This window comes from Leopardus geoffroyi, chromosome X (genome assembly GCF_018350155.1).
Source record: "Leopardus geoffroyi isolate Oge1 chromosome X, O.geoffroyi_Oge1_pat1.0, whole genome shotgun sequence".
In the NCBI taxonomy this organism is placed as follows: domain Eukaryota; kingdom Metazoa; phylum Chordata; class Mammalia; order Carnivora; family Felidae; genus Leopardus; species Leopardus geoffroyi.
The window spans coordinates 110,090,618-110,108,474 of NC_059343.1; the positions used below are offsets into that span (position 1 = coordinate 110,090,618).

The 17,857-nt window shown below is 40.6% G+C and overlaps 1 protein-coding gene across 11 annotated transcripts in view; it reads right to left on the reverse strand.

Moving 5' to 3' along the window:
* Positions 1 to 17,857, reverse strand: part of MBNL3 (muscleblind like splicing regulator 3) — a 112,258-nt gene that overhangs the window by 62,240 nt on the left and 32,161 nt on the right. For all 11 annotated transcript variants that reach the window (XR_006711048.1, XM_045472479.1, XM_045472478.1 and 8 more), the window contains exon 2: positions 5,924 to 6,791. Coding sequence is in view for 10 of the 11 variants with exons in the window: in XM_045472479.1 (XP_045328435.1) it covers positions 5,924 to 6,100 (177 nt within the window). In the remaining variant the exon portion in view is untranslated. The remainder of the gene's footprint in view (positions 1 to 5,923; positions 6,792 to 17,857) is intronic.

Sequence of the window (17,857 nt, forward strand, 5' to 3'; positions counted from 1 at the left end):
TAGGTGGCTGGGTGGGTTAAGCATCCTACTCTTGATTTTGGCTCAGGTCATGACCTCACAGTTCATGAGACTGAGCCCCGCGTTGGGCTCTGTGCTGACAGTGTGGACCCTGCTTGAGATTCTCTCTCTCTTCTCTCTCTTTCTCTGCCCCTCCCCCGCTATGTGCACTCTCCCTCTCTCTAGAATAAAAAGTCTTTGTTTCTATATTAAAGTTTTCTAGAAATGATGTTTTTATTTTCTGACCAGAAAAATCATCCCAATAAGTGGTATATTTTTTAAAAGACTCAATGAGAAATCAGGCAGTATCCAGATTTTTTTTTTTTTTTTTTTTGGTACCCTGGGAAGAACATGAGGCTGGCAGGAGGGATAAGGAGAGGCTGTGTCTCCAGGATGGTTGGGGGAGGGAGTGAGGGAGTGAGGTCTGTGAGGATGCAGGAGGTAAGGCCAAGTTTATGAGACATATAAACAGTCATATAAAAGATGGAGGAAACACTTAGACATGTTAACGATGATAGCGGTGTAGTGGGGATGATGTTTCCATTTTCCTTACCTTTCATTACATTTTATTTTTATTACCTTCTTGTGCATGATTTTGAAGATTTCTTTTGTATTTTCATTCCCCTTCATAAAGATGGATCACTTTTAAAATTGGGGGAAATATTACTTATCTTGGAAACAAAGGCAGAACACCTGTTTCCTGATGCAAGAGGATCACAAGTTTAGAGGTGGCCAGGGGCACTGACTTCAGCACAAGGGTCACCCTTCAGTAGGTCACACTTCAGATGACAGTGACACACACATCACAAAACTTTTTGGGCTGTCATTCTGGTGGCCTGTCACTGCTTCTTTCTCAGTCCTGCCCTTGGTCTATTTTCGCCTCCCTCCCCTTCTTGATTGACCATAATTATAGAAGTCCATTACGCATCACCTCTAACATAGACACCTGTTTACATTTTAACAGCTTACATATTAGCATGCCCCTCATAATCAACAGCATGTTGTAGGAGATGATGAATAAATGAAGAAGTTAATTTGTCAATCTGCACAAAAGGAAAACTGATCACCTTACAGCAGAGAAACCCAACAGACATCACGCTAATCAAGTGATTGAGGTAACATAACGAGTGATAAGATACATCAACATCATGCGCTCTGGGACACACTGTACATCTTCCCTGCGGTTATCTTGCCAAAAATGCATGAGCTTCATCAAACCATGAGAAAGCGTTTGACAAACCCAAACTGAGAGGCGTTCTACAAAATAACTGACCAGTACTCATCCAAAGTGTCAAGGTCATGAAAGGTAAGGAGAGACTGAGGAACTGTCACAGATTGGAGGGGAGGAAGGAGATCTAACTAAGTGCAACGTGGTATCCTGGATCGGATCCTGGAACAGAGAAAAGACACTGCGGGGAAATTGGTGAAATTCAAATAAGGTCTTTAGTTTAGTTAATAACGTCGTACTAGTGTTAATTTCCTGGTTTTGATAACTGGGCTGTGCAAGGTATGTAAATTGTTGACATTACCATAAGCTGAGTGAAGGGTATGCAGGAACTCCTTGTACTATTTTTGCAACTTTTCTCTAAGCTTGAAATTATTTCAAAATAAAAAAATTTTTAAAGTTAGGCCGAGCTATCAATATGTACTTGTTTAGGTGCTAATGGTAATTCCATTTTTCTTTCAACAGAAGTGTTTGAAATGTCCAAAACAGCATTGACTTCTACCAGCCAAAGTTACTGCCTTTTCAAGGTCAGTGTTGCAGAAGGTAGAGATCCTTAAGGACAAAGTTACTTTCGATGAGTCTCAGGACGATAGGTGCTATCTATGTATCTTCATAGTGCAGTCAGACCTCTCTGATCCATGGTTCTAAGTCTTGCATAATCCAGTGACCTCTGGGATTATGCTGCCAGGAGTCTTCTGCTCCCAGTAAGCTTTCCCTTAGAAAACAGGGATGAGGTCAACATTCAGTCAAATTTTCAACTAGTGAAAACTGCTGTGACTAGTGATACTGATAGAGAATATACAGGTAACTCAGGACCATCTGACCCACAAGGATGGACTCACATCCATATGCCTAGACAACAGCTTTCGCTTGTCAAAACGGGATTATGTTTGTGATCATATGCGATGTTTGAGGACACAGTGTGCGGCTATTTTACGTATGTTCTGCATTCGGTTCCCATCTTTTGGGAATGTAGATGGGTTGACACGACTGTCGTCTGACTATGCCTGCTGCTAAGGTCTTTTCCGGGAATTTTCATTACAAAACTACTCAAACAGGGGGAGTAGGGTGGGCAGATGTAATGGGTGTTGATCTGCCATAATGAAATAACGGCAGCATTCGCATCCTTCTTGGATAATAGGTGGTCAATGTTACACTGCTTCAAGTATCGGACGGAGACTTCAAGACATCATGACGCCGTTGAAGCATTCTGCTACATGAAGGTAACAGTCTTGGCTATGGAAATAATTACAAAGATTCTAGTGTAGTATTTTTACTGATGATCTTGCATTAAATGTAAGGGACATTCACTGAAAGAATCAAGCTACCTCAAGGGCAACCTGTCATAACAAGAAATTGGCACAGAATGGGTTAAGCAATATTTTGCAGAGATTCTGAAATAAATTGTGCCAAGCAGACTAGGCAATTGGGTCTAAAACAGCCGCATATCCACATGACACGAGACTCTTTTATGTAGCTGGAAATTAATCTGTGGGCTGCACAGTCTAGATCTCTATCTGAAGATGGTACAACCTTCATCAATGAACACTCAACATTCATGGCGTGATGGGCTCAGCACTTCAGCACAACGCACAATTAGCAATCAAGCTTGCCCTCCTTATTTGTACAACATTCCCTCATTACGAGGTAAGTGTAGAACATTGTGTCTATTGTGCCTATTACGAAGGCAAAGTACCATCATCATCTGGTGGAGTACCTAGTGCTAATGGAATCCTTACAAAAACAAAACACAGAAAACCAAGAGCAGCAGCCCAAAACTCATCAAATGATTGCTTCAATTATTTGACCACTCATGGAAATAGAAACAGTGCACAGATGCATTTCAAAGGTGTTTCAATTATACATACTCAAGGAGGGTAGTAAATGTTGCAATAAACACAAAGGTATGTTATTTGTGTATTATAGATATGATAGTCATACAATCCGCATAGTTCAATTACCCTCAACTTTGTATAGCATTCATGCATATCATGGATACGGAATAATATTAAAGCAGAGGACCACAAAGCTTTTGGGCACACATGAGACTGTGACAAATGTGCCGTCTGAGAGGCAAATTAATTAATTGTTTGAAAGGCTTTGTGTATTTGAAATATTAAAGTTTTCATTACAATTTGAAAATGTGAGGATTGTGTAAATCGTCTTCATCCTGTGTGATTGGTCATCAAGATATTAACATAATGTAAAAATTGTTTTAAAAACACTGGATGCAGTGAGTAGACATGTATTTAAATAATTAAATGGCTTGTTACTATTCATTGCCTATTATCTATGTGGTCTCTGAATTAAACATTTTCCAAGCTTTAAAGCGGTGGTGCAGTATGTGTTTTGTTAACAATTGCTTTATTACTTTTCTTCAAAATGTTTCCTTTATGGCACTCTTTAAGTGGGTGAACTGACCTAACGTATACCAGTGATTAGAAGGATCACATATCTCCTTCCACCACACGTCTGGAAAGATAGAATTTGCAAAGCCTGCAAGGAAGTCTCTATCAAAGAGTAAACTAAAAAAACCCGGTGATACTCGGCTTGAAGAACTAAGAAGATACTTGTGGCAACTGGATTAGGGCATGTCTATTTGGAACATGCGTTTGCAGTTTTCGATAACAAGCCCTAACTAAATAGAACTGCTCTGAAGAACTCCTAAAACAAACATCTTAGTGAACTGCGAGAACATAATCTTTCATTTAACTCACTCTTAGAGTGATACATCAGTTCTCATTTATGTCACCTCGTGGACTCTCCAGAGTAATCCTGGAAGTTCGGCAGAGAGGAAGTAATTTAAGCCTTATCAGATTGAGTAGCTGAGGTCAGCCACAGTAGTGAGGCTGGGACCATACCCCAGATCGCCTGAAACAACATATGCACACTGCCGAGTGTTGTGCCGGACCCTCTAGGTGGACTGGATGAAAGACATCTCCTTTCCCTCCCCAAACTAGCCCCATGCTCTTTTCTGCTTCAAGGCATTGCCCAGTAATGCAGCAGGAGATTTAAGTAATACACGAAATAATTGTAGATGAAACTTGAGTGATATGAAGTGTAAAGAGAATAAGCTCTTTAATTATAATATGTGCTGCAAATAAGACCAATTCAGACATTTTCCATGGTAAAAATTACTGTTTTTAAAAAAAAAAAAAAGTTTCTAGGGGTACCTGGATGGCTCAGTCAGTTGAGTGTCCCACTCTTGATTTTGGGTCAGGTCATGATCTCATGGTTCCAGCCCCACGTTGGGATTCTCTCTCTCCCGCTCTCTCTGCCCCTCCCCTGCTCCCTCCCTCCCTCTCTCCCTCTCTCCCTCTCTCTCTCTCTCTCTCTCTCTCTCAAAACAAATATACATTTAAAAAATAACAAGTTTCCACTCTTGAACTGGGAGGGTCTGCAACAAAAACTAGTAACCACAAAATAAACTAAGGTAACTAGTTATGTAGGATGTCACTTGATAAAATGCTCTCTGAAGAAATGATCACACAAAGGAATACGTCTCCTTTAACTGATGAAGCCACAAACAAAAATGTTACTGAGGTCAAACTGGTCATGATGAGGCTAAAACAATATCAAAAAATTGAAAAGTTTCTTATTAAGCTTAATTCATTTCGATGTATTTTGACAAAAATAAATCTCAAAGGCATTGTAGCGAATCTTATCAATTTCAACCAGGAATCTACTCTACCACTTTTACTTCTATGCTTTAATATATGCATCTTTATCCTTAATTTAAAGATACCTATGAATAAAACATGAAGATCCGTGCATTCTCTTGTTACGCAATCATACATGTTCCATTCTACATAATATCTCATTGGCCCTCATATTTTGTTTATACCCTAGTACATAATGTTCAGGTTCGATGACCCTGGCAATAGGACATTTCTTATAAAATGTCCTCATAAATCTGAAATTGGTCAATCAACAGTTCAGGAAGAAAATTAAGTGAACCTAGTTTGCCAACAATGTTTAAGTTAAAGGTTCAAAATATACTTGACTAAGAAACTTTAAAATGTTGGGGGGTGCCTGGCCAGCTCAGTAGTAGAGCATGTGACTCTTGGTCTTGTGGTTGTGAGTTCAAGGCCCACACTGGGCCTAGAGCTTACTCAAACAGAGAATAAAAATATGAAATAAAACTACCAGTTATTTGGGACACCTGATTGGCTCAGTAGGAAGATCTCAGGGTTGTGAGCTCAAGCCCCACGTTAGGTATAGAGATTACTAAAATAAACTTTAAAACACATTTTCCTCCCGCATGGTGAGATTTCCACCTCATACTCTTTCAGTCTGACTTGTCTTCTGAAAGCTGACGGGCCCCTGACAAGTATATTTGATAACATAGGTAATAAGCTATAATTCAGCAAAGGGCTTCTTTAGGTTCTGTGAGAATTATGATCACTGTGTTCACAATTTAAACCATATACAGACAAGTAAAAGTATGGTAAGGCTGCAATTTCTCACTCCTACAAAAATTCTTTCATTTTCTTTTTCTTCAACTCTATCCTGATCACTGGGCTTTGATGAGATTAGCTGTAATCTGGCTTAGTTCTACAAACCCAAAGTCCATAGACTGTCTTAAAAAACAAACAAAACTTACCATGTCCATGCTATTGTTAACTTTACTAATTTAAAAGCACATCACACAGACATCAAGAACTTTAAATTGGATGTTACATGCATGTAGAGGAGACTCACCTTTAAAGAATCAAAGCATGCCACCACACGACCATTTTCCACGTGGCAAACCCTCGGCGGATGGGCAAACTTGCAATCCGCATCAGCTCGCGAGCAGGTTCCTCTCTGAAATTCTCTGCAGACTTCTAAAGTCAGCCACTTGGTGTCACGAACCAGGGTGACATTGACAGCCGTCATATTGAAAGCAAAGTTAAAATCAAGGGCACCCTCTCTAGGACAGCTTTACTGCTGTTAAAAGGTCAAAAATGAATTCAAGCTAAATGTGAAGAGATAACAGGTTGCTTTGGTGAAATGCTTCTTTGTTAGCACTTAGGTTTTCATTTAAGCCAAAATTTGGTCTAGTCAAACAAAGAGCCAATCACAAAATAAAACTTGTACCGGAGTAACTAAAAATCAAATTAGAGACCAACTCCTAAGAAGGCAACCAGAAAGGTTAAGATATTGAGTGTTTAATTTGTTCCTCTGCTGAAGTTCCTTCAAATAACTGGCAGGATTTCAAAAGAATTCTGTGCTCTCAGGTTGATGTTTTCAATTACTCGTGCAAAAAGCATATGCTGCTGGCTGCCCTTCAATTTGTGGAATGGTCTCAGATCAAGGGGAGAAAACTTTTTCTTCCTATTTCTTTGATTTAATGATTAATATTGGTAAGGATGTCAGGACTGTAAAAAAAATTGCTGCAAAATCAGGAGGAGGGAAAATGACCGTGAAAACGGAGAATCAAAGGGAAAAAAGAATGGGCACGTTACTGAGAGTGAACTACAAGCACACCAGGTTGGGAGAGGGACAGGTCGGGGGGTGGGGATCGTAAAGAGACAGTTCTAGAGTGGAATCCAAGCAGTAGTTTTCAGAAAAGGCACTTTTCAGAAACCTGCAAGAAAACAAAAATAAAATCAGCTGATATAATACTTCTGTTTTAAACCTTAGATTTGGAAAAGAAGTATCATAGCCTATTTAGAACAGGAAGCATCTAGGGGGGCCTGGGTGGCTCAGTCAGTTACGCGTCTGATTTTGGCTCAGGTCATGATCTCACAGTTCATGGGTTTGAGCCCCGCATAGGGCTCTGTGCTGACATCTTAGAACCTGGCGCTTGCTTTGGCTTCTGTGTCTCCCTCTCTCTCTGTCCCTGCCCCCACCCCCATCTCAAAAATAAATAAACATTAAAAAAAACCAGGAAGCATCTAGATACTGCCAGTGCAACAGTTGCCCACTGTCAATAAAAGGAGCATTTCCCAGTGTAGAGTAAAATGAGGCAGCCACATAGATTTGCTGTTGAAATACAAGACTGGGCAAAAGCCCAATTAAAAAGGAAAAATGATGGTTTCATTTTTATCTGTCTGGGGACAGAAACTCATTTGGGGGTTCACTGCACAGCAAATGCCAGAGCTGGACAGGACAGCCCCTTATGTGCGTCTCCAGTTTCCAGAGGCTACCGAAGACTTGTCATTATCCTACCTTTACTGTGGTATGATTGAAGGCTTGATTATCTGCTCTCAAAACCCAGAACAGGAATTGCTAAGAAAATTTAACTTGCTCTCAGAGGTAACTCTATGTGTATATTTGAGATGTAATTGTTGACAATCACGTAAAATGGTCATGACAGAACTCGCTGGACCCCCAGTGGTAAATGTGGTAGGGGAGAGGATGTGACATGTAAAATGTGCTTCAGATAAGAAAAAAAAAATCCTTTGAAAAGATGCTGGTGTTTTTTTTTTTTTTAGGTTAATTTATATATTTTGAGAGAGGCAGAGACAGCGTGAATTGGTGAGGGGCAGAGAGAGAGGGAGAGAGAGAATCCCAAGCAAGCTCCACACTGTCAGCACAGAGCTCGATGTGGGGCTTGAACTCACGATCCATGAGATCATGACCTGAGCCAAAACCAAGAGTTGGAGGCTTAACTGACTGATCCACCCAGGCACCTGTTTTGTTTTGTTTTTGTTCTCTGTATGTTCTATTAGTTCTTAGTCCCTTTAAAGGGATATTGGAACAAATCAGAAGGAAGTTTCAGCATATACAAATGAGTGAGACAGAAAGCATGGTTCAGTCATACATTAAATACTGTGCAGCTTTAAGGTTTGCAGTTTAACCCAGTGTCAACCGGCAACAATTTTCAGGAACTCAGCTGAGAGAGTAAATAAGAAGTTAATTTATTAGCATCATGATGTGAACACATACTGAAACAACAGGGATTTTGTCAAGTAAAAGTAAGCTCTGAGTATCAGGCAAACCAACTAATTGTCAACTTCATCCAAAAAGCCGAAATAAGTTCTTGAGAACATTTAATTTTTTGAACAATATCTTTACAGGGTTTGGATTTTCTGTTTGTTTTTCTGCATTCAAGATGAGACTCAATATTACCTAAGTTTTTAGGTATCAGTGGGAAATTAAGTATCTAGACAATTCATGCAAGCTTATCCGATCATTCAAGGGCAAACGTATTTCTCTAAGTCATTCTTTACAGAAACCTTTCTAAAATGTATTATATGTAGTGGCACCTGGGTGGCTCAGTTGGTTAACATAGGACTCTTGATTTCGGCTCAGGTCATGATCTCGTGGTTGTGGGATCGAGCCCCAATTTGGGCTCCGTGTTGAGTGTGGAGCCTTCTTGATCTCTCTCTCCCTCTCTCTCTCTCCCCGTCTGCCCCTCCCTCTTTCCCTCCCTCCCCCCTCCTTTCTCTCTGTTTCTCTCTCTCTCCCCCCAAAATAAACTTAAAAAATAAAATAAAGTTGTATTATATGTAGTTTTGCCTTCTTACAAAATACTGAACATAATTTGACCTCTAGTTGAAGATGTGGGGTCATAAATGTCCTAAGAAGTATCACAGTTTTCCTCCTTCAGTGGCAGATTGTCACCTGTCACTTCTACTATCGCTTCTCTTCCAGCCACAGTATCTGCCATTGTGGATTGCCCAGGTCCCTTGTGGAAAACATAACAGCCAATCACGAATGCTGAATACGAGTTAGTTTCTCACTGAACATGGGCCTAAGGGGCAAAGTGCAGAGCTTTCGTTCAGCAAGTCTGTGACTGCTGTTGCTGCTTTGGGGGCCCTTTTGCAATATGTTCCATGTGGGGTCATGTTCTAGAAGGTTAAGGCTGTCAGGCAATGACCTCTAGGAAAATATTTACAATATTTAAAAAAAAAATTAGCCAGATGGGGTAAATGTAAATGAAAACCTCAATGGGATACTGCTTCACATGCATTAGCATGGCCATAATAAAAATGAGAAAAATTGGAGAAATCGGAACAATCACACAGCAAAATGTTAAACAGTTACCACATGACCTAGCCCTATGCCTCGGTATATGCCCCACACAACTGAAAGCAGGGCCTCAAAGAGATATTTACGCACTCACGTTCCTAGCAGCATGATTCGCCATAGGCAACAGGTGGAAACAACCTGTGTGTCCACTGACAGATGAACTGGATACACAAAATGTGATATACCCACAAAAGGGAATATTATTCCGCCACGGGACATACCTTGAAAACATTATGCTAAGTGGAAGAAGCCAGTCGCAAAGGCCACGTATTATATGGTTCCATTTATATGAAATATCCACAAGGCAAATCCACAGAGTTGGAAAGCAAATGAGTGGTTGTGAGGACTATGGGGAAAGGAGAAAGTGGGAATAACTGCTTAATGGGTACAGGGTCTCCTTGGGGGGTGATGAAAATATTCTGGAATTAGATAGCGGTAACAGTTGCACAATTTTTAAATATGCTAAAACCCATTCACAAAATTGTACACTTTCAATGGGTGATTGGATAGTATGTGAATTACATATCAATAAAGCTATCATATTAAAAAGAAATCAAAAGATTATAACCAAAAAAAATGTCTCATGAGTGATAGACGTGGCTACCCCCAATTCTCCTTAGACTCTCCTTTCTTAGATTCTTCCTTAGATTCTCCTTAGACACAAATTCTAAGTAGTGTCACTAAGTGGAATTTCAAGAGCAAATTAGTTTCCATACTGTAGTTGACTTAGTATATTATGGAAAGTACTCTAAAAGAGACTATTATCTAAGTTTGTAAGTTTATGTTTAAAAATAGATTCAAATTTAATCCTACAACTAAATTATATAGGCTGCCTGAACACATTTGAAAGAAAAATAACCAAAAAGGAATACACACAGACACGCGCGCACACACGCGCACACACACACACACACACACACACACACACACAATTACACAATTTGCTTAGGACGTAAACAGTGAGGGTCTGGAGGAAGATTTTTCTCCAGAGGTCCATCGCGTATAGAAACAGATAACAAATAATGAATTTGAATTTTGAACTTTTAGAAAAGAAAAATGCAAACAGAAATTGGACTCTGGCCATGCGTTTTATGTAACATGGGGCAAAGGGAGAAGGAATTTTCTTCTTTTTGAAATTGGCCTGTCACCTCTGAGGGGACCCTGGCCAACTCTTCCAAACAGTCCTAGCCAGCGCATGTCCTCCTTCACACCTGGAACTGGATTTGGAGCTGACACAGAAGAAGTGAGGTGCAACAGCTAAAGGGAGCTGGTGTGCCGAGAGAGAGACACTTCTCTCATGTAGCTCTGCTCCTCTGTCCGTATACCAAAGATGGAGGGGGCCATTTCCCCTTGTATTTTAAAGAAGATAAACTGTGGGGAACAATACAGCTTTATGTTTCCTAACTTACTGTTGAGTAACAGGAATATAATTTTGCTTTTTTAAAAAAAATGTTTATTTTTGAGAGACAGAGCACGAGCAGGGGAGAGGTAGAAGACAGAGAGGGAGACACAGAATTCAAAGCAGGCTCCAGGCTCTGAGCTGTCAGCACAGAGCCCAACATGGGGCTCAAACTTGCCAACCATTAGGTCATGACCTGAGCCGAAGTTGGGACGCCCAACTGACTGAACCACCCAGGTGCTCCACAAGTTTGCTTTTTATGATTTACGGTCCTCTAATGTAGAACACGAAGAGCTACCATTTCTTGGTATTTGCTAGTTCACAAGTGCTTTTATTTCCTTGATCTTGGGAGTTCTAAAAAATAGTACAAAGCAGGAGGGATCACCCAAAAATACCAATGAGAAAATGAAGCCCAAAGAGGTTAAACAACTTGAGGCAAGATCTGACTTCAAATCTCATGCTTAGATCCTGGCAGAGAAACGTAGTAGAGATCATTTCTTATTTCTTATCTCTCTTGGGAATCTTTCATTTTAATTTTTTTAGAGGGGGGGCATGAGTGGGGGAGAGAGCAGAGGGAGTGGGAATGAGAGATAGAGAGAGAGAATCCCAAGCAGGCTCCACGCTGTCAGCACAGAGCCTGATGCAGGACTGGATCTCACAACTGTGAGATCATGACCTGAGCTGAAATCAAGAGTCAGACACTTAACTGGCTGAGCCACCTAGGTGCCCCTCTCTTGGGAATCTTAAACAAGAAAACCAGTCATATTTGTGTAGTGCTTATGATTCCTTCTCAAAATTATGTTCATGTCTGTTGTATCAACATCTTGTTAATTTCTGTGAGTTGTGCTGCACCAATATTTATCCAGCATCTACTATGAGCAAGTCACTGTTCTAGATGTTGAACAAGATAAGGTCCAAGCCATCATGGAGTTTCCTAGGCTCATTTAAATGTAGAAGAAAGCTAAGGCACCAAGAAGTGAAATGGTTGTGAGAGTTTATGAAGCGCTGGAGGCAGACAGTAGGTCTTCCAACGTCAGCATAGGCTTCTAATTCTCCATCAATGGTACACCAAGCACTATGACTTAAGAACACTCTTGGCGCGCCTGGGTGGCGCAGTCGGTTGAGCGTCCGACTTCAGCCAGGTCACGATCTCGCGGTCCGGGAGTTCGAGCCCCGCGTCGGGCTCTGGGCTGATGGCTCAGAGCCTGGAGCCTGTTTCCGATTCTGTGTCTCCCTCTCTCTCTGCCCCTCCCCCGTTCATGCTCTGTCTCTCTCTGTCCCAAAAATAAATAAATGTTAAAAAAAAAATTAAAAAAAAAAAAAAAGAACACTCTTAAGCACACACTCAAATACTACTACTGCATCAAAATGCATCCCCAAAAGGAAGACCTCAAAATTACTCACACCAAGTCTTACGGCTCTCTGGATTCCTCTTGGAGATGGTATTATGGTCCCATTTTACAGATGGGAGAAACAGAGGTAGAGGAAGAGGAATTTAACTTGTACAACTTCCCATAGCTCGTAGGTGATCAAGCCATGGTTCAAACCCAGGCAGTCTGAGTCCGGAGTCCTCTCTGAACCATGTCACAATACTGTGCCTGTCTTATGGCAGATATCCCATTCATCAACATTCTTCCTCATTATAGGCCCTTAACTTCTCTCCCTTACTAAACTGTAAATTCCTTGAGGATAGACATCATGTCTTACTGAGTTCTTCTCATGGGAAGCTACAGCCTTGCAGCCGTCCCCAGGATTCCTATTTTGAAAGGTCAAAGAGTAAATGGGAATTTAACATTAACCCTTCTGTTTACCATGCCAGCAAGCAAGGTTTGTCCATTGAACACCCTCTAGTCTGGCTGAGCTTTGGCCACCTCTGTCGGTTTCAAATCAATGGGACCTGTAAAGTCGAACATTTTCTCGCAATTCTAGCTTTCAAATCGGGCTGCTAATACCTGGCATTCTTGTTATCTAGAGCATGCAGTTTCTATCAGGCATGGTCTATTCCTGCTCATTTGATTGCGGTAAGATCTTTTCCTGGATTTAGAGTAAAAATATGGGATACCCAAATGATTTCTATTATCTTCAAAGAGTAGGTTAATCTTTGGCATGTTTTTGCCCAATAATTGGTGTGATGAAACTGAACTGGGAGGTGATTTCACTTGGATCCACAGGGAAGAAACATTCCCTATGTATTCCCCTTTGGAAACAAAAGAGTTCATTTTGACTATTAATTAATGCTCATCTATAAGAATTCTAGAGAAGACATAAGGAAAGTATAAATGTTTTTACTTTACAATTATAGATACACTAGGTTCATTATTTAAGTGCTTCATTTGAAAAAGTAGATTATAGCTTTTTAAAGGATCCATACCTTCTCTCATGAAGTTCGCCTTGAAGGCAAAACAAAAGAAATAGATACTTTGTATCTGACGGATCTGATGGAAATAGTAACTCGTTCCAAAGCTGTTTGCAAGGCCACTTCTCCTACACTTTCCTTGTCTCCGCCTCTCTTCTCCTTTGCTGCACAAGCCAGCACAGAACATGGAAACGTTGCCAAAGCCTGGTTCCGAAGATCACAAAGATACCATTTGGCGCCTATAGCAATATCTGAGGAGGCATTTCTTCCAATGCATTTTATCAACCTCCTGAGTAAACAATGAAAGCCATGTTTTCTTTCCTTCCATTTTAAGCTTTCCTTACATCTACACTACCTTGGAATTTCTCGTGACCATTTATTTTGGCTCTACGAATATATGCCACACCGGCCACACACTGCTTGAGTTGGCAAGTTGACAAGGTTGAAAAGCTTTCAAGCTTTCGATTTTGCTTCAAGTTCTATTTCCCTCATGTGCTTTGGCGAGTGGTCCACCAATACACGTTCTTTAAGGCATATGAGGAGTGTTCAGCAGTGCAGATGATCTCATAGGCATCCTATGGAAAACAGTTTACTGTCTGAAAGAAAAGGCTGTGAAAATAAGGATATTTTGCCTCTGTGCAGAACTTTCTCATTAAGTGTTTTTTTAATTTAAAAAAATTTTCTTTTATTTTTTTAATGTGTACTTATTTTTGAGAGACAGAGACAGAGCACGAATGGGGGAGGGGCAGAGAGAGAGGGAGACACAAAGTCGGAAGCAGGCTTCAGACTCCGAGTTGTCAGCACAGTGCCGGACAGAGCCTGACATGGGGTTTGAAGTCGGGAACAGGGAGATCCTGACCTAGGCCGAAGTTAGATGCTTAACCAACTGAGCCATCCAGGCGGCCCAAGTTTTTTTTTTTTGTTTGTTTGTTTGTTTTAAAGCTTCATTGCATTTACCCCCACAATACTCCTAGGGCAATACATTTAATATACCTTTTACAAAAAACAGGTAAGCCAAGTTATCCCATTTCATAAAGCAATTAAGAGACCCTCCCCACCTCAGTTCATACATATGGTTTTGTCTGAGGAGTTCACCTATGTTTTTTTAAAAAAAAATCTAATGTTTATTTTTGAGAGAGAGAGAGAGAGAAAGAGTGCGTGAGCAGGGGAGGGGCACAGAGAGAGGGAGACACAGAATCTGAAGCAGGCTCCACAGGCTCTGAGCTGTCGGCACAGAGTCTGACGCAGGGCTCGAACTCATGAACTGTGAGATCATGACCTGAGCCAAAGTTGGATGCTTAACCAACTGAGCCACCCAGGTGCCCCCCCTTTTTTTTGAAAAGGTATGCCTCTTTTCAATAATACATGAAATTATGAGAACTCACTAATAAATGCCATTTAAATAGTTTAAACAAATCCAATTTAATATAAATACACTAAAACCTGGATGCTAAACACAGTTATTGTTAAACAACACTGCTTAATTGCTTGCTTGCATTCATGGGACAGGAGGCCCAGTGGCATTAAAAGTTCTTCACTCATGAACTGGATTTGAACTTGAAGTCAATGGGAATGTAACATATTTGGCAATTCAAATCCTATAACGCTCAAGCGTTTGAGATGAATGAGATAAAAAATGAGTCCTAAGACTGATGGCATTTAATTATATGCAGGATGATTTTGCCAAAGATTCATTCAACAGATATTTATTGGGCATGTAATATGACCAGGCATGGATCTAGGTATTGGCTGGCCATGGATGGGGAGGGGGAGGGGCAGAAATAAACAAAAAAAACCCATATCCATTATTCATTTTATCCATTTAAGAAATATTTAGGGGCGCCTGTGTGGCTCAGTCAGTTGAGCGTCCAACTGCGGCTCAGGTCATGATCTCACAGTGTATGAATTTGAGCCCTGCATCAGGCTCTGTGGTGACATCTCAGAGCCTGGAGCCTGCTTTGGATTCTGTGTCTCCTTAACTCTCTGCCCCTGCCCTGCTCTCTCTCAAAAATAAAGATTAAAAAAATTTAGTAAAAAAAAATATTATCACCCTCTAAAATTCAAGCAAATGAGGCCTTCAAAAATGTTCATGTGTGAAAATATCAATCAACCAATAAACATTTATTGTACACCAACTGTATGCACAGACTTGTGTCACTGCTTCTGGGGAATCAATCAGGAGAGGTGAAGGACATCACTTCTGAACCGAAGAAGCCTCTATTGAGTTGGGGAGGCAAGAACAACATAATGTGAAAGAAAAGCAAACAACGTAGATCATTGAGGGGAAACTTCAGGAACACTAACAACAAACACAGTGAGAACTCTGAGGGGAGAATGTCACTCAGGCCTGGCATAGTCATCCGTTTTCAAAGAGGAGAAAGTGGAGTTGGCCCTTACAAAATGAGAAGGACATAGGTGGGAGGTGAGGGGCAGAGAGCACTCCTGGAAAGAGAAACCATGTGAATGAGGGCAAGGAACGAGAACACTAGTTGCAGGTTTCTGTAAGATGGCGGGCAGACAGGGGCTGGCTAGAATGGCTAGTTCACACTGCGGAAGGGAAATAATGTGTGGGTAGTTTCCAAAGGATGCAGAGAGCCACTTGAGGAGTATATGTTTGTTACGGAGATAGGAAGCCTCCCTCAAAGATTTTAAGCAGAGTGGACATTTAGTGGCCATAAATGTAGTAGTGACAATGATGTGCCCTTGGAAAATTGTTTTATTTAAGGAGCCCACCACACAGAGCAAAGTATGCCTCCGACATACTCCGGAAGAACTAAAGCTCATAGTGATCCTCCCCACTTCACAGGCGGTGTTAGGCCAGGCCAGGCAGTGATTAAGTCAGACCTGCATGAAAAGTAGGTAGAGAAACAAACTGAAAACTGCAGCTTCCTGTTTGCATTTTGCTAACTACCCGTTTGTCAGTGACCCCGGTCGTTAAGGACATGTAACTGTATTCCTATTTTCTGACCTGACTCAAATACTTTTCAATCTTAATCTCTATAATGGAAATTCCTTTAATGAATGTGGTGGAGATTTCAAGGAGGATTTTTTTTCCCAGTTACATTTTGTTACAGAACTAGCTGGTGCCAGGAGTTAAATTTACATAGTAACTTTTTGGCTAAACGGGCATCCTATAAATTCCTGCTACAGGACTTTAACTAGCAGCCCAGGGGTTTGAAAGTGTTTGTGCTCCTCCCGAAGTACATAGTGAATTGAATTCAATTGAATTTTCTAGGCCAATTAATCACTGATAAGATTTGGTTGAAAATTCCCTGTTTTACCAAGATGCGCGCGCGCGCGCGCACACACACACACACACACACACACACACACAGTGCAAAACAACAATCAAAAGCTACCACTAAATGTTTATTTATCCTTTAATACTTATAAACAGTCAAGTAACTGTCTAGGGAAACTTGTGAGTCACATAAGGATGACCATTTATCAGAGAAATAAATGGAAGTAGCATCTAAGCAATTTAATGGTGTAAAGGAATTCATCACTGTATCTAGTAGGCATCTAGTGAGGGCTTCCTTACCTGAATTCATCGCTGGTATTATAGCCAATAAATTAAGGTCCTCAATCTCAATACAAAATCTCCGCTCCCTATTAGAAGTGCTTATAAAACTAGTAAAAGAATAGAGGACAAAGCTTTGTGGCTGAAAATGTTGGGAGAGGAACAAATGTATCCTGATTTCAAGGATTCAGTAGTTTAACACATCAATGTCAAAACCTCTGGTAGACTTGAAGAGAGTTTTCTGGGAAAGTAGATTTTCCAGGCACACGTACACACGAGTTGTACCCTTTGTGTCTGAAGTTACTTCTGCTAGAGGCATTATTTGTCATTCATATGATAACACCTGACTGAAATATATCTCTATAAACCAATTGGCTAGAGTTGATTGGGAAGCGGGCTGCTCTCGAAAAACAGTTAGTAGTGAAGAGTTGGGAACACAGCCAGGACAGAATCTTACATTCAGCTTCTCCCAATCTCCACACAGGCCTAAGAGTATCCTTCCTTGAACGCTTCTGAAATAAGAAGCCCAGGGGTGCCTGGCTGGCTCAGTCAGTGGAGCGTGTGACTCTTATCGCCAGATGGTGAGTTCGAGCCCCACGACTGGTGCAGAGTTTACTTAAAAATAAAATCTTTAAAAAATTTTTTAAAAAAATAAAATAAGAATTCTATTTTTCTCTTGATATTTCAGAGAGATTTCTGCTGGATTAGAAATAAGGGGGCTTTCTTTATGGAAAAGTTTAGAGGAAATGTAAGCCAGGATAGCTTTTTAACATCTTTTAATTGCATTTTGGCCAAGCAGTCAATGCCTTTGTTAACACCAAAGAAGACATGTAACTGTCTCTCAAGGTCAACCTCAACAGGTAGAGGGGATTTAGAGAGAAAATTGGTTTAATTATACCATGAAAATGGAAAGCAACACCTTAACCGTGAAATGGAATATTCATCTTCAAAAAGAATAATTCTGTGAAATCTATCAATTTCAATTCCGGTTTGCCTCAAAAAATCGGGGAAATAACTTCTGTGCCTCCTTCTGTAAGGTGTGTGATTTAAATCCAGATTTCAGGTTTTTAAAAGGAGGGTGCGGAAAATCAAGTTCACATCAAATATGAAAATACTCCAAATAACTCTAAATGAGCTCGCAACAGTTATCAAAGCCAGTGAGGAACAAAGTAACCTATTGATTACTTCGACCTTGAATGGAGGCCCAGAAAGGTTCATCTACTTGGCTAAAATGCCTGAAATTGTTAGTGCACACATGAAGAGCTTGTGATCCAATTTCATCATATCTTCTATCTTGGCAACCTGTGATCAGAAGTTGAACTCAACCATCCTGTCTCATTTAGTTTCTTTCACTGGAAAGAACTCATACCCATACTGCACTTTAATGTGGCTGTGGAGGCA